Source organism: Salarias fasciatus, chromosome 10 (assembly GCF_902148845.1).
Source record: "Salarias fasciatus chromosome 10, fSalaFa1.1, whole genome shotgun sequence".
NCBI lineage: Eukaryota > Metazoa > Chordata > Actinopteri > Blenniiformes > Blenniidae > Salarias > Salarias fasciatus.
Genome location: NC_043754.1, coordinates 27,541,002 through 27,564,186, shown reverse-complemented (window position 1 = coordinate 27,564,186; position 23,185 = coordinate 27,541,002). Strand labels below are relative to the sequence as shown.

The 23,185-nt window shown below is 47.6% G+C and overlaps 1 protein-coding gene across 1 annotated transcript; it reads right to left on the bottom strand.

The window, feature by feature from the left end:
* Positions 1–12,049: 12,049 nt before the first annotated feature.
* On the bottom strand, positions 12,050–14,776 carry LOC115395020 (protein LBH-like). The gene is made up of 3 exons (XM_030100355.1): positions 14,699–14,776; positions 13,231–13,472; positions 12,050–12,167 (listed from the first exon to the last, which is right to left on the bottom strand). Exons 1-3 carry the CDS (start codon positions 14,774–14,776, stop codon positions 12,050–12,052), a joined length of 438 nt encoding a protein of 145 aa, XP_029956215.1.
* Positions 14,777–23,185: the final 8,409 nt, after the last annotated feature.

Genomic DNA, 23,185 nt, shown 5'->3' with positions numbered 1-23,185 from the left:
CAAGGCTGAGGCCGTAGGGATGAATGTACAGCTGGCGAACTGACAGGATTGGTGCGCAAGAAAGGCGGAAGTAAACAAACCGTACGTCAGAATGGCCGAAACAACTTCCAGGAGAAAATGGGGCAGGCAGCCTGACCGAGGCGCTGCCCAAAAGTGCAGAAGCATCGCCAAGCCAACCGGGGCGAAGCCACAGTGGCAGGCGGGGAAAAACCCTGGTCTGCGACCCCACTCGAGACGCGACAGCCGGGCCAGAAGGACTGACACGGCAAGCGGCAGAACTCCTGTTCCCCCTAAGCACCGACAAGGCCACAACATCCGCCAGCCACAGCAGAGCCAGAATGGTGGGCGGGAAAAACCCTGGTCCCCACTTGGAACGCGGCAGCTGGGCTACAGGGACCAAGCAACAGAACTCCCGTTCTCGCTGCAAAGCGACATGGCCACAGAGTCTGTGCACATATCCATCAGATATGAGCGCACTAAGTGGACGCGGAGGCCCAGGAGGCAGCCTGGCAGAGGTCCCCACCGTGACCCCTCTGCACAGCGCCGCAGACCCAGCCATACTCCGTGTGGAACGAATCACTGCCGGCGGCGAGAGATTCTGTGCTTTGTAGGCAGCTGCAATAGCGCCCCCCACCCAGTGGGCGAGACGCTGAGAGGTCAGCGGGGCTCCACTCCAAAAGTGTGGAAGCTAGCTGTGCGCTCAACGTAGTAACGCAACGCCCTAACCGGGCACAGCAACCGCAGCCGTGGGTCGTCCCCAGAGCGTTCTGATCCGGATCGCGACCAGAAGTCCGAAGTGATCACCTTGGGATGAAAAGCCAGGTTCGGCCAGAGGCCCCCATCCCGGCTGAACACCATGCAGGATGGGTGGACCGACAAGGCCCAGAGATCCCCAGCTCTCTTGGCGGATGCTAGTGCCAACAAGATGGCAGCCTTAAAGGAGAGAAAGCAGTCCTCCGCCAAAGGCTCGAAGGGGGGTCCCTTAAGACCCTCCAACACAGTGTGGAGGTCCCACGGGGAGACCACATGCCGACACACCCCGCGCAGAAACCGCTTCACCAGCGCATCCGTGCAACACGCAGCCCAGGGGGACTCCCCATAGGAGAGCAGGATCCATCCAGAAAAGGAGATCCTGGCGTGCCCGGGGCGGGATCAATCAATCAATCAATCAATCAAATTTTATTTGTATAGCACTTTACCCAGGCTGATCAAAGTGCTGATCATGAGTAAAAACAAAACAAAATATATGAAATATGTCACTTCATTACATAAATTGAAACCTCAACAGTCAAAGACTGACCTAAACAAATGAGTCTTTAGCCTGGCCTTGAACAGGGGCAGGTCCATGATGGAGCATAACTCCAGAGGCAGAGAGTTTAGGCCCGGCCACTGCAAAGGCCCGAAGCGCTCCTTTCCATACCTGCGCATTCCAGGCGGGCAGTGTTGAATAAACCAGTTTATTAAAAATAGTCGTAGCCTACCTGTTGTGTTGTTTGAAATGCGCCTTGAATGCGCAGGTGTGGAAACGAGCGCTCCCGTCAATGTGGAAGTGAACTAACACCGCACCGCCCGCCACTGGCAGTGTAGATGAACAAAACAAGCGCTCCCGCCACCAGCGCCCCTCGCCACCGACCGCGACTGCATACAAGCGCTGGAAGAGGGGAGGACAGCTGCTCCTTAGCAATGTATCACAACAGCCGTGCTAATGGTAGCCCCTCACCGTCCTCGTGGCGGTGAGCGGGGGCATCCCAGACACGCCGCACGTAGACCTGGAACGGTGGCACGGTGGGACACAGCACCACAGTCCGGGACCGAGTCCGTGACTGGGTTGCTAGCCCGGGTGCTAAGTCACGCTACGGAGGCTACGACGGAAGCGTGAGGCCGGTGCGTAGAGCGGTGGAGGTGAAGAGCCCCGCGAGGTGCTGTACAGGCTCATGGGGGGCTCAGGCAGGAGCAACAACACATCATGAGTTGGGCAAACAAACCTGTTTCACGAGAAGGTGGAGAAGGCGCGGTCGCGTTGCGTGGGCTCCTTAGACGCCGCTGCCGCATGTGCGGGAGCCGGTGAGACGGCGCCGTTAAGGCCACTCGCCGCTGGGTTACCTCGAGCGGCAGAGCGAGGCAGGCAGGCAGGAAGGCCGCTGGCAGTGATGCTGCCAGGCAAGGCAGATGAAGCAGCGCTCGTGAAGATCTTGCCCCATAAGAGCGGTGCCATAAGAGCGGCAGGTGAAAAAGGCCCGACGCCCGATGGCGATCCGTCGCAGGCCGACTTGTCCATCTTGATCCGGTGTCTTGATCACGAAGGTCTTGAAGGCTTCTGTAAGTCTCAAGGGTTGAGGAAGAAGAAGGGAGTATCGCCGTCGAGCACTTGGTAATGTACCCTCGGGGAGGGGCGAGGTGCTGTGCCAATATTCGGCTAGGATTGGTGCTCAGGTTTCAGTTTTTGTCTCAGTGGATTGGCTGGTGCCTGAAGAGTACAAATAGCGAAGCCCGTAGGCGGTCTAAACATATCACGACGTAGAACCTAACATTAGCTGACTTGGTGCTAGTGGCGCTAGCCAGGGTTAGCTAACATGTTAACGGAAAACACCTCGTTAACCGAGCCCTTTTACTGGGAGACGGCAGCCTATCATGTGTGTCACTCGGTTCCTTTACACGGATTTCTATATACAAGGCGGGCGGCATGGTTCCATTATCTCTGCTTCTTAGGTAAGTTACATCTTTTTATGTTTTTGCTGTAAGCTTGGCTGGTTCGGTGCGCGGGCCCGCTCGTGCCCGTGGCGTGCGGAGCGGAGCACAGCTCCCCGCATCTCGACAGCGAAGCCCCGCTACTGCTCCGTCACCACTCTTCTCGGTGGGAGCCTCGTCAGAAAACGAGGAGCGCACGTGATACAAGACATTGACTTTACAGACCCTTATGCGTGCTTCATCTGAATGTTTGTGTGTGTGTGTGAGTGTGTGCGCGCGGCATGAATGATTCATCGTGCCTGTACTCCGCAGAAAATGATGTGGATGGAGAGACGGTGGATTGTGGACTAACAGAAGCCGTGGCCGCCTTCCTCTTTGATGGTTCATTCAAGAAGCAAGTCAAGTTTCAACAGTTTGTGCGCCAGTATAACAGTATAAGGAGGGTGAGACGATGATGACCCTGGAGCCAGTACCAGTGGAACTTTACTGTCCCTCTACATCTTCTGCAGAGCTCCAGTGTCTGCCATCTACTGATGCAAGGCAAGTGTATTTCTTTAAAATTGATTGTATTGAATGAGATTTGTTTTGAAATATTTTTCAATGTAATGTAATGTGAAGCTTCAGCATCGCACTTAGGGTTTTAAGTTTTAACTTTGTTGTTTGATGCTGCTTAAAGCTCGGGTAGACGATGTTGTCCAAAAGCACTTCTTGTCATACTGGGTGAAATGCTCCCTGCCCCCTGGGAGAAGTCAATACATTATGTGTACAGAGAAAGGTGCGGAAAAAATCTGACCACTGTAGCGGCCACAGGACAGTAAAAACTCCGACCAATCGTAAGGCGCGGAACCAATCAAATCCCTTCGCCATTCTACCAGCCCCCTGCGCGTACATTCCAATGGCGTGCACTGGCCCTGGTTCAGAGCGCGTTGCCAAGGCGCTCTCGGCGCTCGCGGCTCGTGTGAAAAATAGAAGGAAGCGGAGCGGCGCGCTGCGCTCCTATGAGCGTTGTGTGCGGCAGTCAGAAAGGTTCATTACATTGGAGGCGATCACAAACTCCCTGCGCGTGGCGCTTCTGCATCCAGTGCGTTCGCCAACTGGAGCTCCTCCAATGGGGTGGGAGCTGGGCGGAGCCTTGGGAGATGCTACATTTGTGCTACATGCTAGTTTTCCAAGATTGCCGACCCGAGCTTTAAATTAAAAATCAGCCAGTATCTACATGCAGGGTCGGCCCAGCCTATAAGCAGACTATGCAGCTGCTTGGAGCCCAGAACACTGTCATATGCACTGAAGGTGTTTCTGCCAAAAGGGTTTCCTCTTCACTGCTGCAAAACTCTCTGAAAAAAAAAAAAAAAAAAAACCAAAATCCTCTAAAAATGACCAAAAGAAGCTCTCTAAAAATTACACAAAAATCCTCTAAAAAAGAAGAAAAACTAAAAAATGACTCAAAACCCTCAAAAATGACAAAACAGAAACTCCCTAAAAATGAGATAAAACACTTAAACTATGAAACTTAAACTTAAACACTTAAAATATCACAAAAAATAAGACAAACAAAACTAGTTGTAATGGTCCAGATCAAGTTATGCCTTTTTGTGGCCAAGAAAATCCTTTTCCAGCCAAATTAACATTGGGAGCGATCTTGGCAACAATATTTTATGGAAAAATATTTTTTCCCATTTTGTTTTATTTATTTTACTTCGGAGGTATTATGCTGTTTTATTGCCAGTCTTGAGAAATTCTAACTTTTTTTGTTTGTTTGCATTTCAGCAGAGCACATTTGTAGCTGTACTGCACCCTCTCACTTTAATCCCATAAAAGAAAACAGACCAAAATTATGACCTTTTTTTCACTTTTTAATCACGCTTGCGATAATTAATATTACGATAAGTGCCAAGTGCAATATTACATTTAACAGGAAATTTTCCTGGGCAAACATGCTTCCAACAAATTCAGAACAAGCACACAAGCTCCTTTATAAAATGTATAAAATGTGCAACAGTAAACCACTCACAGGTAATACAATTTTTTTGGCCCTTAGATAAAATCAAAATGGCTGCAAATGGAATCAAGGGGGCATGATTAAAAGGACACCCTTTACAAGCAGCTTTTAAAAATTAACAAATTAACAAAACTACTACAGTATAACCACTACAATTAAGGCATGTTTTAAAGGAACAGCTCAACATTTTGGCCAACTGGCCCATTGCCATAACCCCAACAGTCATCATAAGTAGGTCCATTTTCTTTAATTGTCGGTACAAGCTATTTTTTTTAGATAGGTGGAGCAGAGACGTGAGCTGCTCAGAGCTACGCTACAGAGGTTAATGGAACTTGGTTTCCCTCATCAAACTAATTAAATACACAATCCAACAACAACGTATGAGACAATAACGGAATGTTCTCATAGCTCTGCTCCACTGATCAAAAATAGCTTGTACCGACAATTAAGGTAACAAACTTACTGGTATGACTGTAGGGATTATAGCAATGGGCCAATTTGCCAAAATGGAATCCACAGGTCAAAACAGGACACTCCCGAGTTGTAAAAAAAACAACAACAACAACAAAAACAAACAAAACATTCTACCTTCTACTTCCGTCTACATTGCCTGCCAATCGAAATCTACCAGTTTGTGCATTAGAGTGCTGAGATGTGCGTTGATCCCTCCACGCTTCCTCTTTGTCTTCGAGCCAGTTTCTGGATCGATACCCAGGAAGTATATCTGTAAATCAACAACCAAGTGTTAATATCAGGTGATCTTTTATGTTAGATTAGCCCTCTGGACATTGTTGTCCATTGAGTGAGTTGCACTTGTTTTTTGGCCATATTTTTTACTGAATGACTTTTGGCTGGAAAGTTTAATTGTATGGTGACTGTCAAAGTATGGATTTAAAATTCTTCCAAAGTCAAAAATATACTGTGTGCAAAAAATGCATACACTTATACACTTAAAGGATCTATTGCCTGCTGTTTTAGTTGTTCAAAATAACTGAAAATGACTGATTTTCTATTTAATAAATGATCTGGGTGGAGGGATACTTTTAAATGGTATCAGAGTCTTGGATAAGTCAAAGATTTGTAAAAAAACAAAACAAAGCAAAACAAAACAAAACAAAACAAAACAAAACAAAACAAAGGGAAATTTTATTTTGAGATGGAAAAATTTATAATTGTTCCATCAGTAGATGGTAGGTGTTAGGTGTGTGTGTGTGTGTGTGTGTGTGTGTGTGTGTGTGTGTGTGTGTGTGTGTGTGTGTGTGTGTGTGTATCTCACTTTGTAAATGATAGGGATAGGGAGTGGGTCCTACATCTTCAGAGTATTCCTTTAAGCTTGTAGAAGCTGGCCAAAAAGCACAGCCAACCCGCTCACGATGCTGCTGAATGGTCCCAGCACCACTCCTTCCTCAATCCACAACATCCACGCCCTCGGCTTCATCAGGTCACCTGAAATAAGCAGATGTATGCTGTCATAAAGATGTGGAATGCTGACTGTGTCACTGAGATGATGAGGAACGTTCAATGCTCAAAGAAAAAATTATCAGAAAAGATCAGAATCAGAAGAGATGGAAATAAGAAACAAAATTTAGCCAAAACATTTTCAAAACCTGTCAGTCAGTTACAGTAAGTCAACATTTGTAATGAATTTATAATAATTTATAGAATATTCACAGCTTTCACGTTTTTCCTACAAATATAAACTTAAAATCAAAGTAACAACACTTCATCAAGTGTCTCAGCAGTAACCAGGGAAACTGTCCAGAGTTCCTTCAGAGAGAAAACTGATGAACGTAGAACCACATGATCCTGACAACATACAGGATCTGATGGAGTTCATCTTTCCCAGTGCTCTGTAAACGCCTCACAGAGGCGGGATTAACGCTGGATTTATTCAAACCAGGGTTTAGTAGATGTTCTGTTGTTGAGCAGAGGACTTCAGGCTTATTCCTGTTTTGCTGATTGAGTTGGAGAAGTGGTTATTTCTTGTGTTCCTGTTGTATTAAATGAAAGCCAGAGAAAACATCCGGTCTGTTATCCGCTCAAAGCTGAGAAACTACATCTTTGTTGGACTTTCTTCATCTCTTAATGTGGATTTCTGCGAGGACATGTTCCACACGGTCTCAATACAGCTCCCTGGATCCAGAGCTGGTCTGGTGTGGGAGGAGCTTCAGAGCGGTTCTCACCGTCTCACGCCGCCTTCGAGCTTCACCAACATTTTCCAGGCTGCTGTCAGTCGGCTGCAACATTCTTCATTCTCTCTCCGTCTCTCCATCTGTTAGTGGTTAGAGGAAGCATGCCTCCTTCAGGCGCCTCGCTACTTCCTGCTCTGCCTCAGCGCGCGGGGGAGCGAGGCCACGGCGGAGGAGCAGGAGAACAGAGGGGCTCAGAGAGGGAGGAGGAGGGCCTGCTGCTCACATCTGGCTTTCATTAGGCTGACACCGGACACAGAGCTCCTTTCATTCACAGCTCCGCTGCAGTGGAAACTCATTTGCTTTGTTTCGTTTCGAATCTTTCTGATTCATCCAAACATCCCACAGATTTTTTTTTCTCCACACTTTACATATCTGGAAACAAAATTCTCAGAAAGCCATCATGGAAGACGAATTCTTCCTACGGCCTAGGTTCTGTACATTGTTGAGTAGTTTCTGTCTCCCAGCTCTCCCTTCTTTTCATTCTGATGCTGCGTGAAGCAGAAAGCGTTCAGAGCCAGACGTCTGTTCGTTCTCACGCCCCACAGCAGCGTCTCAGCGGACCGCCATTACCTCTCCTGCCTGCGTGTCGTCACTGTGAATGCAGGGAATCTGTCCTGTGAGGGACTGCTCAAGAGAGCAGGGCAGAGTTAAACCCAGGACCTGCAGACCCAGCAACATACAGGATAGATGGGTGGATGGATTTAAATGAATAGATGGGTTAATGCAGTGCTTGTCAAACTGTGGGGCGCAGTGCGATGCTGGGGGGGGGGTGACCCTGGGAACATGCTTTTTTCTTTCTGCCGTACTAAAAAAAATGTGTAATTGCACGTCCTCTCCGGTAGGTGGCAGTGGCGCTCTCATTGTCAGAGTGTGCAGCAGTGTAGGTTTTTTTTTTTTGCAGCGAGCTGCGATGTGAAGCAGTAAACAAACCCTGAGACACAAGAAGGCATTCTTCACAGGGATGAAAAGAAAGACAGAGAGAGACGAAGACAGTGAGTCAAGAGAGAATCCTGAGAGTAGAGAGGCAGGACCCACTCTCAGAGCAGAGGGCTGTGGTTCTGCTTCCTTTAGCAGCATCTGACCTTTGTGAGTCTGGATTCTCTGCTGCTGCTGCACTGAAGACCAGGTCCAGGTCCCAGCTGATCACTGAGCAGCAGCTGAGAGCTGCAGGATCCTGCACTGAAGACCAGGTCCAGGTCCCAGCTGATCACTGAGCAGCAGCTGAGAGCTGCAGGATCCTGCACTGAAGACCAGGTCCAGGTCCCAGCTGATCACTGAGCAGCAGCTGAGAGCTGCAGCATCAAACCTCCTGAGAAGCTGTGCTCTGCAGAACCTCGTTGTGGCCATTAGTCCTGGCGTCCTCATTTTGATAAAAAAGGAAAAAAATCAGCACAAATTGTTTTATTGGTTTTTGTTTTGTAGGTTAAAGTGTTTTATATATTGTGCTCCTGAGTTAATGTTGCTGAAGTGAATTTGAATTTGTTATTATTTATTGGTTTTGTTTAATTTTATTTTCCAGCAGCAAATGGAGCAATAAGTCTGTCAAAATGTTCACAGTTTAAACAAGGGTATTATTATTTTTGGAATTTCAGGCAAATGGATGCACTTAAAATCTTTTACAGACTAATAAACACTGTTAATAAAGTCACTCTTGTAAGTTGAACTATATCTCTTTCTTTTGTTTTCTTTAATGTTAACAAGGCTGTTCTGCAGAGGTGAACCTGGAACAGTTTTATAAACAAATGCTATTATTTATAGTTGCGGTGGAGAGTGGGGGGGGGGGGGGGGGGGGGGGGGGGGGGGGGGGGGGGGGGGGTGGGGGGGGGGGTGGGAGGGGGGGAAGGGGGGGGTGGGGGGGGGATGGAAGAATGGATGGATGGATGATGGATTTTATTTAATGGTTGGGCAGATGGATGGATAGATAGATAGATAGATAGATGAATGGATGGATGGATGGATGGATGGATGGATGGATGGATGGATGGATGGATGAATGGATGGATGGGTGGATTCCTAAAGGAAACAGATCTGACACCAGGTAGGTTCAAACAATCCCGAGTTAGAGATGACCAACAACAGTGGTCATGTGACCTTCCCTGGTCCCACAACGCCGTCAGAAACATTCGGAGCAGGAAACCTCCACCCTCCACTGGTGGAGAGAAGTCAGCAGTTGTTTTCAAAAAGAGCCCAAGTCCCATTGGAAGCCATTCAGAACATCTGATTTTCAGAGTGCGAATAAGTATATTCTTCTACAGTATATAGTATATACACTGCAAAAACTGCAAAAATTCAAAATCTTACTAAGTTCAAAAGTCTTGTTATCAGTCAAAATGTCTCATCTCACTTGATTTAAGATAAATTTCAGATACAGAGACTTATTTCTTGGTTCAATATTCTTATATCAAGATCTTGTTTTAAGTAAAATTCACTTGCTGCATGGACAGATAATTTCACTAGTTTTAAGAGTATTTTTCTTTAATTTAGTGTTGATATCTTGTATTTAGGTTATCCTTTTTTGCAGTGTATTATATAGTCTGGTTTCAGAACATGTTCTGGTTTCATCACTGGTTTCTACAACTGTGTCGCCTCGAGCACACTCTGATTTTCATGTCAGTCATCTGTTGATTTGATTTTAGGAGTTAAAGTTTTGCATAAATCAGCCAATCACAGTGATGCAGTCATGTGACAGGCATAACCAATCACATTTACATCCCGTTTCAAATGTTCAGTATGCGACGTCCTGCTGGAAGCTTTAAAACATGATTTCAGAACGCTATGGGGGATGCCATGTTAGCTCCGCCCATCTTTTCTATGCAGTGGATGACTCTGAGCCTTCTTATGTCGCCATGTGGTGAAAACCTTCTCAAACCCTGTTGTTTACAGTGCCTTTACCACAGCAATAATCCTGACACATCACATGGTCTAATCCCAAATGGCTGCATGTCACTGGCCCCGGCTGGTTTTGTCAAGGAAGAAAGTATTTCTGTTACTAATACGTCTTCCCCCGCTCCCGGTATCATTGTGTGTTTTCAGCCGATCTAACAACAACAGGAACACACATGAGCTGCAGCCCAGCCGTCCTCTGAAGCATCGGAGACGGCTCGGTTTCTCCTGACCTGAAAGCTCTGCTGGGTGGAATGCGTCTCCTGTGCACTGTCATTATACTTTTGGACTTGTATATCTCACACATATTCCATCGCATTTTGAAGAAAATGTGCCACATAATCAGGGATTTTTGCCCACAACAATAACAGCAAAACCTTTTCCTGGAAGGTCTTATGAGAAAGGAGAGTAATGAGTTTCATGTAAAGGAGTCCTGCTTCTCCCAGCCTGCCGAAGTCGTCTACAGTCAACAATAAGCTTTTTTATCACCCCAGTACTATGGAGGACTTTTATATCATGAAGTATTACTAATTGTATAAGTTCGAATGCTGTCATGAATTACTCATTTCAATATTTCCAGTATTTCAGAAATTTGTTACATTTTGTTCCTTGTTTGACCAAAGTTGTAAAATGTATTTTTTGTCAATCACAGCTTCATTTGTCGTTTTTACCAGTATACCATGTAGTTTGTGTAAATGATTTTCAAGATGGACTTCTGCGTCCTCATTGTCCTCTGCTGCCCCCTGAAGGCCAGTTGTTGCAGTCTCACGCTTGGTGGTGCTGACTGGACTTCGACCCTCCGGCCTGCTTCAGGCTCTGCAGTCCTGCTCAGGCTCATTGAAATGAAGGCCTGATTGGCTCCTTCCCAGCCTGGTCGTGTGTGGCGACGCCACAGACACGTTGTCTAAAATACAGAAACAGTAAACTCAACGAGAATGAATCAACTTTATTGATGTAAAACGACATTCAGACCGAGGAGGGGTTAGCAGTCACTGAGTACACCACGGGGCGTGATACCACGGATTCAGAATGCTTTCATTTCTCACCTCACTGACTTCATTAGAGACGGGTTTGTTTTGTGTTGGGTCCTCTTGTTGTATGAGGGGGGACGTGTTCATACCTGTGACCTGGTGGTGAAGTGGTCTGCACCCTCACCTCACAGCAGCATGGCCCTGGATCTGAGTCTGGAGTGTTTGGTGTGAAGTTTGCATGTTCCTGATCAGCTGAATGAAAGGAAGACCCCATTTCAATAAATTCAATCAGGTTTGGCTGAATCTTTCACTTCACTGTTTCCTAACCGTTTCCCAAATTATTCTTCTCCATCAAAACCACATATTTCAACCAAAGTGCAAAAGGATGGGCATAAAGGGCAGAATTCAACACATTCCAGTGGTTCAGTGAAAAACCACTTCTAATCTTTGGTGATCCATGACACAATTCGGAAGTCAGACTTTAGTTTCTTACAGCTGGAAGACAACTGTTGCTAATAAAGCAGCTCTGCAAACTTGAGACTCTTTTGTTGCCGTTTCCGAAGCCAAGCCAGGCTTGAATCCATGTCCCATCATCTCTGGAGCGTTTCCTTCTGTCACCGCTCACAGGTGAGCAGCTGCTGCTCCAGGCCGGCGGCGCCAAAACCTTCAAATGTCTGAACAACAATGACAGTTTTGCAGACTAACTTTCAGGATGTGCTCATTAAAGGTAGAAGGAGTGCCTGGAACAGGATTTCGGTTTCTCATTGAGTGGAACGGTTGTGAGACTGGTCTCATTTGGTTCTGCTGAGGATTATCTTCCGGTCCCGCCCTCCTTAGCTGTTTGTTGTAGATCCACTCAGTGTAAATCAGGCCATCAGAGAGATTTAGCATTGTAGGCATTTCAGCTTGAGATTAACAAACAGCCTCTCCAATGTTTTCTTGTGTCACGGTCTGTGAAAACCAATGAAATGCTGGAGAGTTGGATCGGAGCAGGGGGCTGCCGTGGCTCTGCTGGGGAGGGAGAGCTAGTATTTACAGGGTGTCTGGACCGACAGCTGCATGGCCGCCGCTCCCTACAGGACCAGGGCTATCACAGAGACATTATTTAACAGCAGTAATGCCATCTGTCAAGACCTCAGACACGCCAAAGTTTGATTCCGCTAAGCTCTTATTTGGAGAATGCCAATCAAGACTTCCTCTGTCCTCAGGGTTTATTTTACCCTCTTCAAGCTCAAGGTGTTCCTTTCATTCTGACGGTGATTTTTTCTGGGTTAACACATCACAAGGGTCTTCACACAGCAGGGGGGCGAGGTGGTTCAGCTCCTCAGGCAGGGCGGGGCAGCCTCCGGAGGGGTGGGGGAGGCCGGGGGGGTCAGGCGGAAGAGGGACAGCTGGCTCTGAGACGGGCCGATGGAGGACTTCCGCATGACAGACCTGCAACGACAGAAACGACAGAGCGCCGTGAGACGAGTCACCTTCACCCTGCTGACGATGTGTTGGCGCAACAGTCTTCATTCCCATTTCCAATATTCAACCACTGGACCAGCTGTGGACCAACCTCTGAACTGCTGGGACAATCTGTCCCTTCAGCGCCCAAAGAGACGGGGGACAAACCAGACGCTGCACCCGAGAGGACCGGGTGGAGGAGCTCTATGCCGCTTACTATTGCAACAACACATCATCAGCAGGGTAAAACTAACCTGTCTCACGACGGTCTGACCCCACCCCCGTTCCCTATTAGTGGAGAACCATCCAACGCCTGGTGAATTCTGCTTCACAATGACAGGAAGAGCCGACATCCAAGGATCAAAAAGCCACGTCGCTATGAACGCTGGGCCGCCACGAGCCGGTTCTCCCTGTGGGAACTTCTCTGACACCTCCTGCTTAAAAACCCAAAAAGTCAGAAGGATGGTGAGGCCCCGCTTTCACAGTCTGTACTCATACTGGAAATCAAGATCCAGTGAGCTTTTGCCCTTCTGCTCTACGATAGGCTACTTCCAGGCCCCGGCCTATCTATACTAAAAGACAAATTGTGCATGGGCTGAGGCTACACTTACTGATCAAACAATCCGCAACACTAAATAAAACCTTCTCTCCTCTCCTGACCCTCCCCACATCCACGACCACGTCTATCAGAGGAGCAAAATGGCTGTTCGCTCATATTTATATATCGGTCGATAATGAGATCTGAGCCTGTGCTTGTTTATTATGTTTGGTGTGTGTGTGTGTGTGTGTGTGTGTGTGTGTGTGCGTGTGTGTGTGTGTGTGTGTGTGTGTGTGGACCTGTAAATGTCTCAGACCTCTCAGTTGGTTGAATTTGAACTGGACCCAAAAGGGACTGGCAGGAACACTAGGATCCAAAACTGAGCCTGCCAGGCGAGTTTAAGGGAAAAAAAACCCACGCGTAAGGCAGAGCCAGGTGGGTCACACCGAGAGTCCTGGCAGGGGCTGCAGGGGGTCCGGGGGTTCTGGGGGTCTGGGGTCTGGGGGGTCTCACCCTTCATCCATGTCGTCCTGCCGCTCTCCGTCCACAGAGCCCTCTGTGTGGACGGAGCTGCTGTCCTCCTCCTCGTCCTCCACGCCGCGGCCCGCCGGGCCGCCGGGCGGCCAGCTCAGCTCGCCGCTCTCCTGCTCGCTGAGCTCCGTGGGCTCCACCACGATGGAGGGAAGACGCTCCCTCCTGTACTGGAAGTCCTCGGGGTAGTCCGACTCTTCGCTCAGGTCGGTTTCAGGGAAGATCTGCACCAGGAAGCAGATGAGCCGGGACACCAGGTCAGGACAGCAGGTCCACCACTAACGGCAAGACAAGACCACTCCAGGACGCGCCGGACCTCAGGACCTGAAGGACTCTGGCAGCAGGGTTCTGATCCCACACTGGCTGCTTCTCCTTCAGCACCATCAGGGACAGGGAGGATTCTGAATCCGTCCCCAGAGGGACCAGTTTCCCCTGACAGAGGGTCTCTGTCCTGGTCTCTAGGCTGGACCCCACAGAGGGTCTCTGTCCTGGTCTCTAGGCTGGACCCCACAGAGGGTCTCTGTCCTGGTCTCTAGACTGGACCCCACAGAGGGTCTCTGTCCTGGTCTCTAGGCTGGACCCCACAGAGGGTCTCTGTCCTGGTCTCTAGGCTGGACCCCACAGAGGGTCTCTGTCCTGGTCTCTAGACTGGACCCCACAGAGGGTCTCTGTCCTGGTCTCTAGGCTGGACCCCACAGAGGGTCTCTGTCCTGGTCTCTAGACTGGACCCCACAGAGCGTCTCTGTCCTGCTGTTGGCACAGGCACTTCATCCCAACCAGGATGAGATCTGATCTAATCTGATCTGATCATCTGCTGATCATCAGTGTTGACTGCTGGTGACCCAGAATGCATCAGGCTCTGTCACTGCCTCATGCTGATGACTAATGAGTGAAACCTCCTCTAACTGGATGAGTCCACTCACGGACACCTGGCTCTGATCCACACACCAAGACACAAACCTAGCTGAAAAACTGAAAAATCATTCAGTCTCTCTCACACACACACACACACACACACACACACACACACACACACACACACACACACACACACACACACACACACACACACCTAACACCTACCATACATGCATACATACACATACAAATCTTTGCAAAATAGAGATCTGAATGTGCAGAATAAGCGGACGACAGGCCGGGTGGGTGAAACACAGCTCGGTTCAGATTAAACCACATGAAGACGTTAATTTAAAGGTCTGAATGAGAGGAAATCACTGCCTATTTTTAGACCAAGTTAGGATTAAAAGATTGTGAAATGATGACAGAGGAACATTTGTCCCCAGAGATTCTTAATCCTTCCCCTTAAAAAAATTGAAGATCTTCAATCACGCAGACACTAAAATGGGTCAAATGTGATCTCTGTGATTCAAACACGACTTCAAAACCGATTTATTCAGCAAACAAAGGAGAATATTCAGAGTGAACAGACCTGATAGGCTCTGCTGCCTCTTCTCTGAGCAGGACTCTCCTCCATCTGAGACTCTGCTGGGCTGAGAACTGTGTTCATACTGCACACACACACACACACACACACACACACACACACACACACACACACACACACAGTGAATATAGAACAGGCAGCAGCAGAAACGATGAAACGCTGATGTTTACTGACAGTTCCTTCTTGACGTGGACGGAGTTCTGATGGTGACGGATGTTTCTGTCAGATTTGTGGTCCGGTATCTGAGACGGGAGGATCCGACACAAACACAAACACGTCTGTGATGCTTAGACTGGCTTCACGTTTAGATTCACTGGCCTTCACAGAAACATTTTCCACTCGGACCTGAGCCGATAAGAGAGGAAGAGTTTGTGTTGCCCTCTGTTAATCTGCAGGTAAGAACTTAATGACGTCAGGGCTGGATCAGCAGGAGGCCTCTCCGGGTTAAGACAATATCCCTGTCCTATTAGAAAAGTGGAGCGTATGAATCCTCTCCACTCCGAAGGGCCGATTTCTGTGAACTTTAGCAGCGTTCCAGCATTCACTGAACCAACTCAACTACTTCTATTCAATCATTGCCTTTCCTCCCAGCCCTCGGTTTGTGAACAGAGAGAACTTTCCCTTTGGAACTGACACAACTGTTTTTTGGGGCTTTGATACGGTGAAACAGCTACTGAGAGGAATTAGCTGCAGTCTCGATTGAAATGAAGCAGCCGGCGTGGCGAGGAGCCCGTCCAGGTGACTAACGGAGGGGAAGCTTCTGAGAGTTCTCACCTGTGTGAAGCAGGAATGCAGCTCATCTCCACGGAACACACACAAGATATTCCAACAGGCCTGCAGAAACAGCAGAGGACCAGTCCGATGTGCCTCCCGTCACTTTCTGGCCTTCTGTCACAGGTTTAGCATCTTCTCCTCCATCAGACCAGCCCACCCTCCCGCCGTCTCCCCCCTCCCTTCATTGTCCCCAGTGTCCTGCTTGGTGACGCACACACCACTGGGCCCTGACAGACGTGCAAACCTGCCTCCTAAGCTGCTCGGCTTAGTGTCATCCTCAATTAGAAGCTAAACCTTTATGTAACATGTGAGCGTGCAGCGGCACGGGGCTCACTCACAGATTAGCAGGTGCGCCCGGCGCCACGCCGCCTCACACTTCGTTCTACTCTGGGAGTCGTTCTGCACACTTTGCACAAAGCTTGATCACGCAGGCTATTTTTGGCAGATTACAAAGATATCAGGAAAAAGTGTCTGTTGAGATCAGGGGGAATACCGAGTGTGGCAGATTCCCTACAGAGCAGCAGGACTGGTCACTCCACTCAGGGAGGACAGAACCCTTTATTCTGTCAGAAGTTTGACTTCCACAGTCCTCTTCCAGAGACGTCCTGAAGGTCTTTCTGTTCATCCCCTCACAGTTCATTTCTGGATTCATCCATCGGGGGGAGCCAGAGAGTTAGGATCAATATGGCTGACTGGATCCTCAACCTACATCATCCATGTCGCCACTGGGACTGGAACTGGAACTGGAACCGGGACTGGGGGACCGGGACCGGGACCAGGACCAGGACCAGGACCAGGACTGGAACCAGGACTGGAACCAGGTCTGGGGAGACTGGGGAAACCTCCACCTCTGAGCCGTGGTTCTGCAGGGTTCTCCTCCCCTGGGCCTGGTTCTGCAGGGTTCTCCTCCTCTGGGTCTGGTTCTGCAGGGTTCTCCTCCTCTGAGCCTGGTTCTGCAGGGTTCTCCTCCCCTGGGTCTGGTTCTGCAGGGTTCTCCTCCTCTGAGCCTGGTTCTGCAGGGTTCTCCTCCTCTGAGCCTGGTTCTGCAGGGTTCTCCTCCTCTGAGCCTGGTTCTGCAGGGTTCTCCTCTGAGCCTGGTTCTGCAGGGTTCTCCTCCTCTGAGCCTGGTTCTGCAGGGTTCTCCTCCCCTGGGTCTGGTTCTGCAGGGTTCTCCTCCTCTGAGCCTGGTTCTGCAGGGTTCTCCTCCTCTGAGCCTGGTTCTGCAGGGTTCTTCTTTTTAAAGGGAGTTTTTCCTTTCCACGGGCGCCTGTGCTTGCTCATGTGGATCTGCTGGGTTTCTTTGTGAAATGACCCAGAAATGACTGTAACGGTGTGTTTCCACCGGATGCGTTAAACGCGACTGCATTCGCACAACAAACTCGCTGGACGCACAAGTTTTATCGCTGGTGTGTGAATTCATTCGCGCGACGCGTCACGCTGGTACAATTATGCAACACAGAACGTCCTGCAGACCTCCACGCTGATAGGCTGTCCTGGCGCGAATTCGCTTGAAAAGTTCAATTATTTCAACTCGAGCGGCAAGCTTGGAGCGATGAAGTGGTGGACTTCGGGCTTCGGGTGGCGAGTGGCGGGGGGCGGGTGGCGGGCAGCGAGCAGCGGGCGGCGGCGAGTGGCAGTGCAAGTCGACAGGCGTGCTGAGTTTTCGCTGGAAACGCTCACCGCCGGCCACCCGGGCACATCATCGCTCGCTGTCCGCCGCTCGCCGCTCGAGATTGAGCGACAATCACGTCATTACTTGACTTTGTATGAAATCTCATCACCCGAAAAATACGCGTCGCATCCGGTGGAAACACGCCGTAAGACATCAACGTCGATAATTTGCATCTCACCAAATCCAAGCCCCACACATCCCCAAACTTTTAATGACCAGTACCTGTATGGTACCAACTTATAGAAGTCAGAAGCTTCCACCAACTCCGCTGAAATCCATTCCTTTCTTGCAGGATTTGAGCTACCCCAAACTGATACAGAAGACTGGACCATTTGAAATAACTTTCCACTAAACTGGCACCTTTTTTTGTTTTCTTCAGGAACTTATCTCCAAAGGGAAACTGCCTTATACCATGACCCAGCATCCATATCAGTCTTATTGAAGAAAGATAAGGATGCTTTGGATTGTGGGTCGTATCGTGCAATCTGCCTCTTATGCTGCAATCACAAAATAATCGCCAGTGTTAGCACATCGAGTGGAAACGGTTTTACCTAAAATCATTGTTACCAACCATACTGGTTTCATTCCTGGAAGGCAATACATGAAAGCTATTCAATATACTAAACTCTTCCCACTCGTCGGACAAGCCTGAAGTCGAGCTCTCCCTTGACAGGGAGAAGGCCTTCCATAGGGTCGAGTGGAATCATCTCTTCTCAGTACTTCCCAAATTTGGATTTGGCCCAACATTTACCTCATGAGTTAAAAATAATATAAGCATTGCCAGTAGCCTCAGTATGCACGAATCCTAACAGGTCTAATGTAGCCCGGTAACCCTGTTTATTATTTTGGGATTGATAAAAGAAGTTCTTATTTTGTGATAGGTACTGGTATATTGCATTGTGAAGAGAAATGGTTAAGTTTCAATACAGTATATTGTTTACCTGAGTCTACATTTTTTTACCATTTACTTTTAAGAGCGTTTTGTTTACTGAAAGTATTGTACTTTTCTCTGGGTTTTATTTTATTAATTTATGAGATTTATTTTGTAGCGGGAGGTGTGTTGATACCTGCCGTCATGGGAGAGCGAATGAGCAGGGAGAGAATGGGTCATGTGATCAGAAGAGAGCGCGAGGTATGCAGCTCCAAGCACATTGAATGAATGAAAGAACCTTGAGAACGGAACGTGACAGACGATCCGAGACATTTTTATAGTTATCGGGGTGAAACATCGCTGGAGTGACTGTGAGAAAAGTCTGTGGAACGGCCACACCAGTCAACAAGCCTGGGCAGTGTCGCTCTGCAGTGAAGTAGCAGTTAGCCCGCTAAGCTAGCTGCGCCTGCAGTACAGTGTGTTGCTAACCCAGCCAGCCGCTGTTTGAGTGGAGAAATGTGACTTTGTGATCAGAGAGGATTACCAGGACCATTTTTTCTTCTGCACTGAGACTGTGGATTACTTTGGACAACTTTGTGCATTCCGGTGGATTTGTGTGGAGCTTGGAACTTTACAACAAGGAGATCGTCTGACTGTGAGTAAGCTTTTCCCTTTGCCACGGACGCCATCTGGTGGACTACAACGGAACAGGCCTGCAGCGCAGGGTGGGCTTTGTTTGCTGTTTTCATTTAGATGCCGACTTAGGTTATTAAATCAAGGTATTTGGGTGTTTGATTTAAGGTACTAAATTCATTGTTGATATTTGATCATTTAAAGGTGAACACAGTTGAAGGTTTACATTTCTACGTTTAAATAATCTGAAGGTATTAAGTTCATGATTGTATCTGCTTGATTGGGTTTACTTCATTGAGGGTACATATTTTCTAATTTGAAGGTTACATGACTGATTGACCGAAACAGTGTTGTTAAAAGTCACAAGTGACGGTGTTTGCCTCTGTATAGGGCCATTTATTTGTGCTACATTTATTTCATTGTTTGATGCAAACAGTTGTCCTGTTATTCTATTCCTTCCCCCTAAACCTCATTCCATAAAACACATTCCTATTCCCTAATTCATTTTTCTAACTAAAGTATCTCTAAAACGCATGTGTCTGCCTCAGTTATTTTAAACCGACACTAAGGAAATTTTCAACCTTAATAAAACGTTTTTATATCTTTTGTGATGATACATCGACTTACAGCTAGTTGAATGACCCTCTGTCACGGCCTGAGGGCGTCAGTATTGCTTCCACTTGGACTGAGCAGCTGTGAGGAGGGTGGTAGGAACCCTGCTCACTAAAAAGTTCCACATGTGCGGACTGCTTTACGGCATGCGTCACATCATGATAGAACATTGTTTAGCCACCGTTAGATTCATGACCTCGTCGCTATCCGTCCTTCACACAGCCTTCACACAGAGTTTGCTGCAGCATTAATAAGAGGTACTGTAATACTGTTGTTGTTCGAGAGAGGATATGTACCCCAGACATTGAATTATTATCTATAGCTCTCCGTCCCTTCTATTTGCCGCGAGAGCTCCAACAGCTGTTTTTTACTATTATTTATATTCATCCGCGTGCGGACGCCGCACAGCTGATTGATGACATCACGCACCGACTCGACGCTATTTCCCCAGATGCTCCAAAATTCATTCTGGGTGACTTTAATCACTGTCGTCTTGATGGAACTCTTAAAACATACGAGCAGTGTGTCACTTGTGCCACAACACAGAGAAATACGACGTTGGATTTGTGTTTTGGTTCAGTGAGTGGAGCATACAAATCACTGCCACTCCCTCCTTTGGGACCATCCTATCATAACTGTGTGTACCTCATGCCCCGCTATACTCCTGCTTTCAGGAGACTACCCCGCGTGGAGAAATCAGTGAAGTGCTGGTCAGAGGACAGCATCTCCACACTTCAAGCCTGCTTTGAGTGTACTGATTGGGATTGTTTTTTTAATACTTCTGATGACGTGAACGAGTTATGTGACACTGTATCTTCATATATTACTTTCTGTGTTGACTCCCTTGTTCCATCTAAGAAGGTCGTTATTTATCCAAATAACAGACCATGGGTAAACAAAGAGCTTAAGTCAATCATCAACAAAAAGAAAGTGGTTTACTCCTCTGGTGGGGACCCTCTTGAGAGGAAAGCAGTCTCTAGAGAGGTGCGGGGTGAGATCAGGAAAGCTAAACTGAAATATAAAGACAAAATTGAAGCAAGGTACAGCAGTGGTGACCTTAGAGCAGCCTGGCAAGGCTTTAAAAGTATGGCCTCCATCAGTCACGAAAAAGAGGACAGGAAATCTGTTACAGTTAAAGGCGTGTCTGATTCTGAGCTTCCAAATGCTTTTAATTTGTTTTTCTGCAGGTTTGAGAGGGCAGATATGTTGGAAAATGTTTCTGCTCGCAGAGAGTCTCTCAAACCAAGGTCTGGCATTGTGATTGAACCAAATCAGGTGACTGCCTTGCTCAAAAAGTAAAGATACGGAACGCAAGGGGCCCTGATGCCATCTGTGGGCGCACCTTTCACCACTGTGCCACTGAGCTGAGTACTGTTTTCAATCGACTGTTTCAAAACTGTGTAGACCTTGGTCAGATTCCCACTTTGTGGAAGACTTCAACTGTAATCCCAATTCCTAAATCAAGCACTTCTAAAGAATTGAGTGAGTTCAGACCTGTGGCACTTACATCACTGGTGATGAAAACGTTTGAAAAAATTTTAAAGCGTGAGATTTTAGCTTTAACAGAGGGGAAACTCGATCCAGTCCAGTTTGCCTGCCAGCAAAACAGGGGTGTGGAGGACGCTAAGCTTTCTTTACTCATCATCGTGTACAAGCACCTTGAAAATGCTGGGGCTCATGTTAGACTTTTATTTGCAGATTTTTCTTCTGCTTTTAATAAGATGCAGCCCCACATCCTAATTGAAAGACTCGCCACGGTTTTTAACTTGCCTGACCAGCTTCTTTTATTGATTTTAAATTTTCTCACAGAGTCCAACAAGTTTTTGTCAATGGTCTGATGTCCCCAGCGTCTGTCTCTAACACAGGATCTCCACAGGGCTGTCCTGTCACCCCTCCTGTTCATATTGTACACAGACAGCTGCAGGTCCACTCAAGAAAATAGATTCTTGGTTCAGTTTTCAGATGACACAGCTCTGGTGTCCTTACTTTCAGGACCTGAAATGAACCACGGCCCTGCGCTGTCAGCGTTTGTCAGTTGGTGCGACAGTAACCACCTTGATTTAATTGTTTCAAAAACCAAAGACATGGTTATTGATTTTAGACGCGCCACATCCTCCCATGGTGACAGTGTCATCCATGGCGAGGTGGTTGAAGTGGTGGATAAGTATAAATACCTTGGCACTTGGATTGATGACAAGTTACGGTTTGACATAAACACAGAGTCCATTGTTAAACGTGGTCAGCAGAGAATCTGTCTCTTAAGGAAACTGAACTCTTTTAACATAAACAAAGGGATTCTCTGCAACTTTTACTGCTGTTTTATAGAAAGCCTTTTGACTTTTTCATATATTTGTTGGTTCAATGGCTTGTCTGTGAAAGAGAAAAACAAACTCCAGAGCATTGTCAAAACGTGGTGTAAAACCACTGGAGTTAAACAAAGGAACTCGTCTTCTCTCTGGGAGGAGCAGGTGATAAAGAGGCTAAATGTATCCTGGGTCAGCCTCTCCATGCTCTGTCCTCAGAGTTCTGGCTGATGCCTTCTGGGTGTCGTTTTTATGTACCTTCTCAGAAAACAAACCGCTTCTCCAACTCTTTTGTTCCCTCCGCTACTAAACTGTTAAACTCTGAAGGGACTGTATTCCTTAAGTAGGGAGGACTATGTGATATATTGATCTCTTTAATATTGTGTAATAATATTTTTGGTCTTGAGCCTTACATTTTCTGAATTGTTGGTACTGACACACAACGAATGACTTTGTTGTGTTGGTGAATTGCGTCAAGGTTTGCTGCAAATGAATTGCCCTGCAGGATCAATAAAGTTTTCTCAATCTCAATCAATCTCAACAGCCACTGGAAACAAATGTAGGCGAGTTCAGTCCGACAGCACGCCACCGGGAGCAGCATTTTACCACGCCACGCGCTAGGCCTCATGGGAACTGTAGTATTCGTTCAGGCAAAACACTACCGCTTTGTCCACTGGCGCCGCCAAAATCAACGAAAACTGAAAGTTCCTTAGTGTTGCTTTAAAATACAAGTTGGTTGCACACAAGTTCACAAGTTCATAGTTGGGGTGATTTATCTAAAAACATCAGGGATCCCATAAAGAACTCGTAGCCACCCTGTTATAATAATGAGGGATGATAAGGGTTACACTAATAATTTTACATTGCACAGAGGGACACGACAGGCTGCTGCCTTTCTTCATTCTTATTTGATCTGGCAATCAAGCCGTTAGCCAGAACCTTAAGAATGCAACAGGAAGGTGTCGATAGGAATTATTATTAAAGGCAAAAGCAAGATGGCGGCGCGCATAGTCACAACGGCCCGGAGCTCCTACTTTTGCACTTTGTTGGCGGTGCTGTGCATTATTTCGCACAGTTTGTGCACGTTTAGGCACAGCAGTAGCAAACTTTTACACCTGGATGGAGATTATCAGCTGTCTGCGAAGCATCTGATCCCCCCGGAGATCGTCCGACCACCTCCGAGGACAGCAGCAAGCCACAGGAGGAAACGCTGTGAGCGGAGGCAGTAGAGAGGCAAGGGGGGGCCCTTCAGACCACCACTCCTGACCATCTTTCTCTCCCATGCAAGGTCAGTCCGTCACAAGCTGGACGAGATACGACAGATGGCTACCGGAGGACTTTAAATCATTCTTCATGTTTCATTTTCACCGAGACCTGGCTGGATAGCTCAATTCCAGATGTGGCTATCGAGCTAGCTGGCTGCATCGCCTACCGAGCCGACAGGACTTTCGACTCTGGTAAGAAGATCGGCGGGGGACTGTGCATCGATATCAACAACTCCTGGTGCACGAATGTCACGGTGGTGGATAAACTGTAGTCCAGAGGCAGAACTGCTACTGTTAAAGTGTCGTCCATTCTATCTTCCACGTGAACTCTCCTGTGTTTAC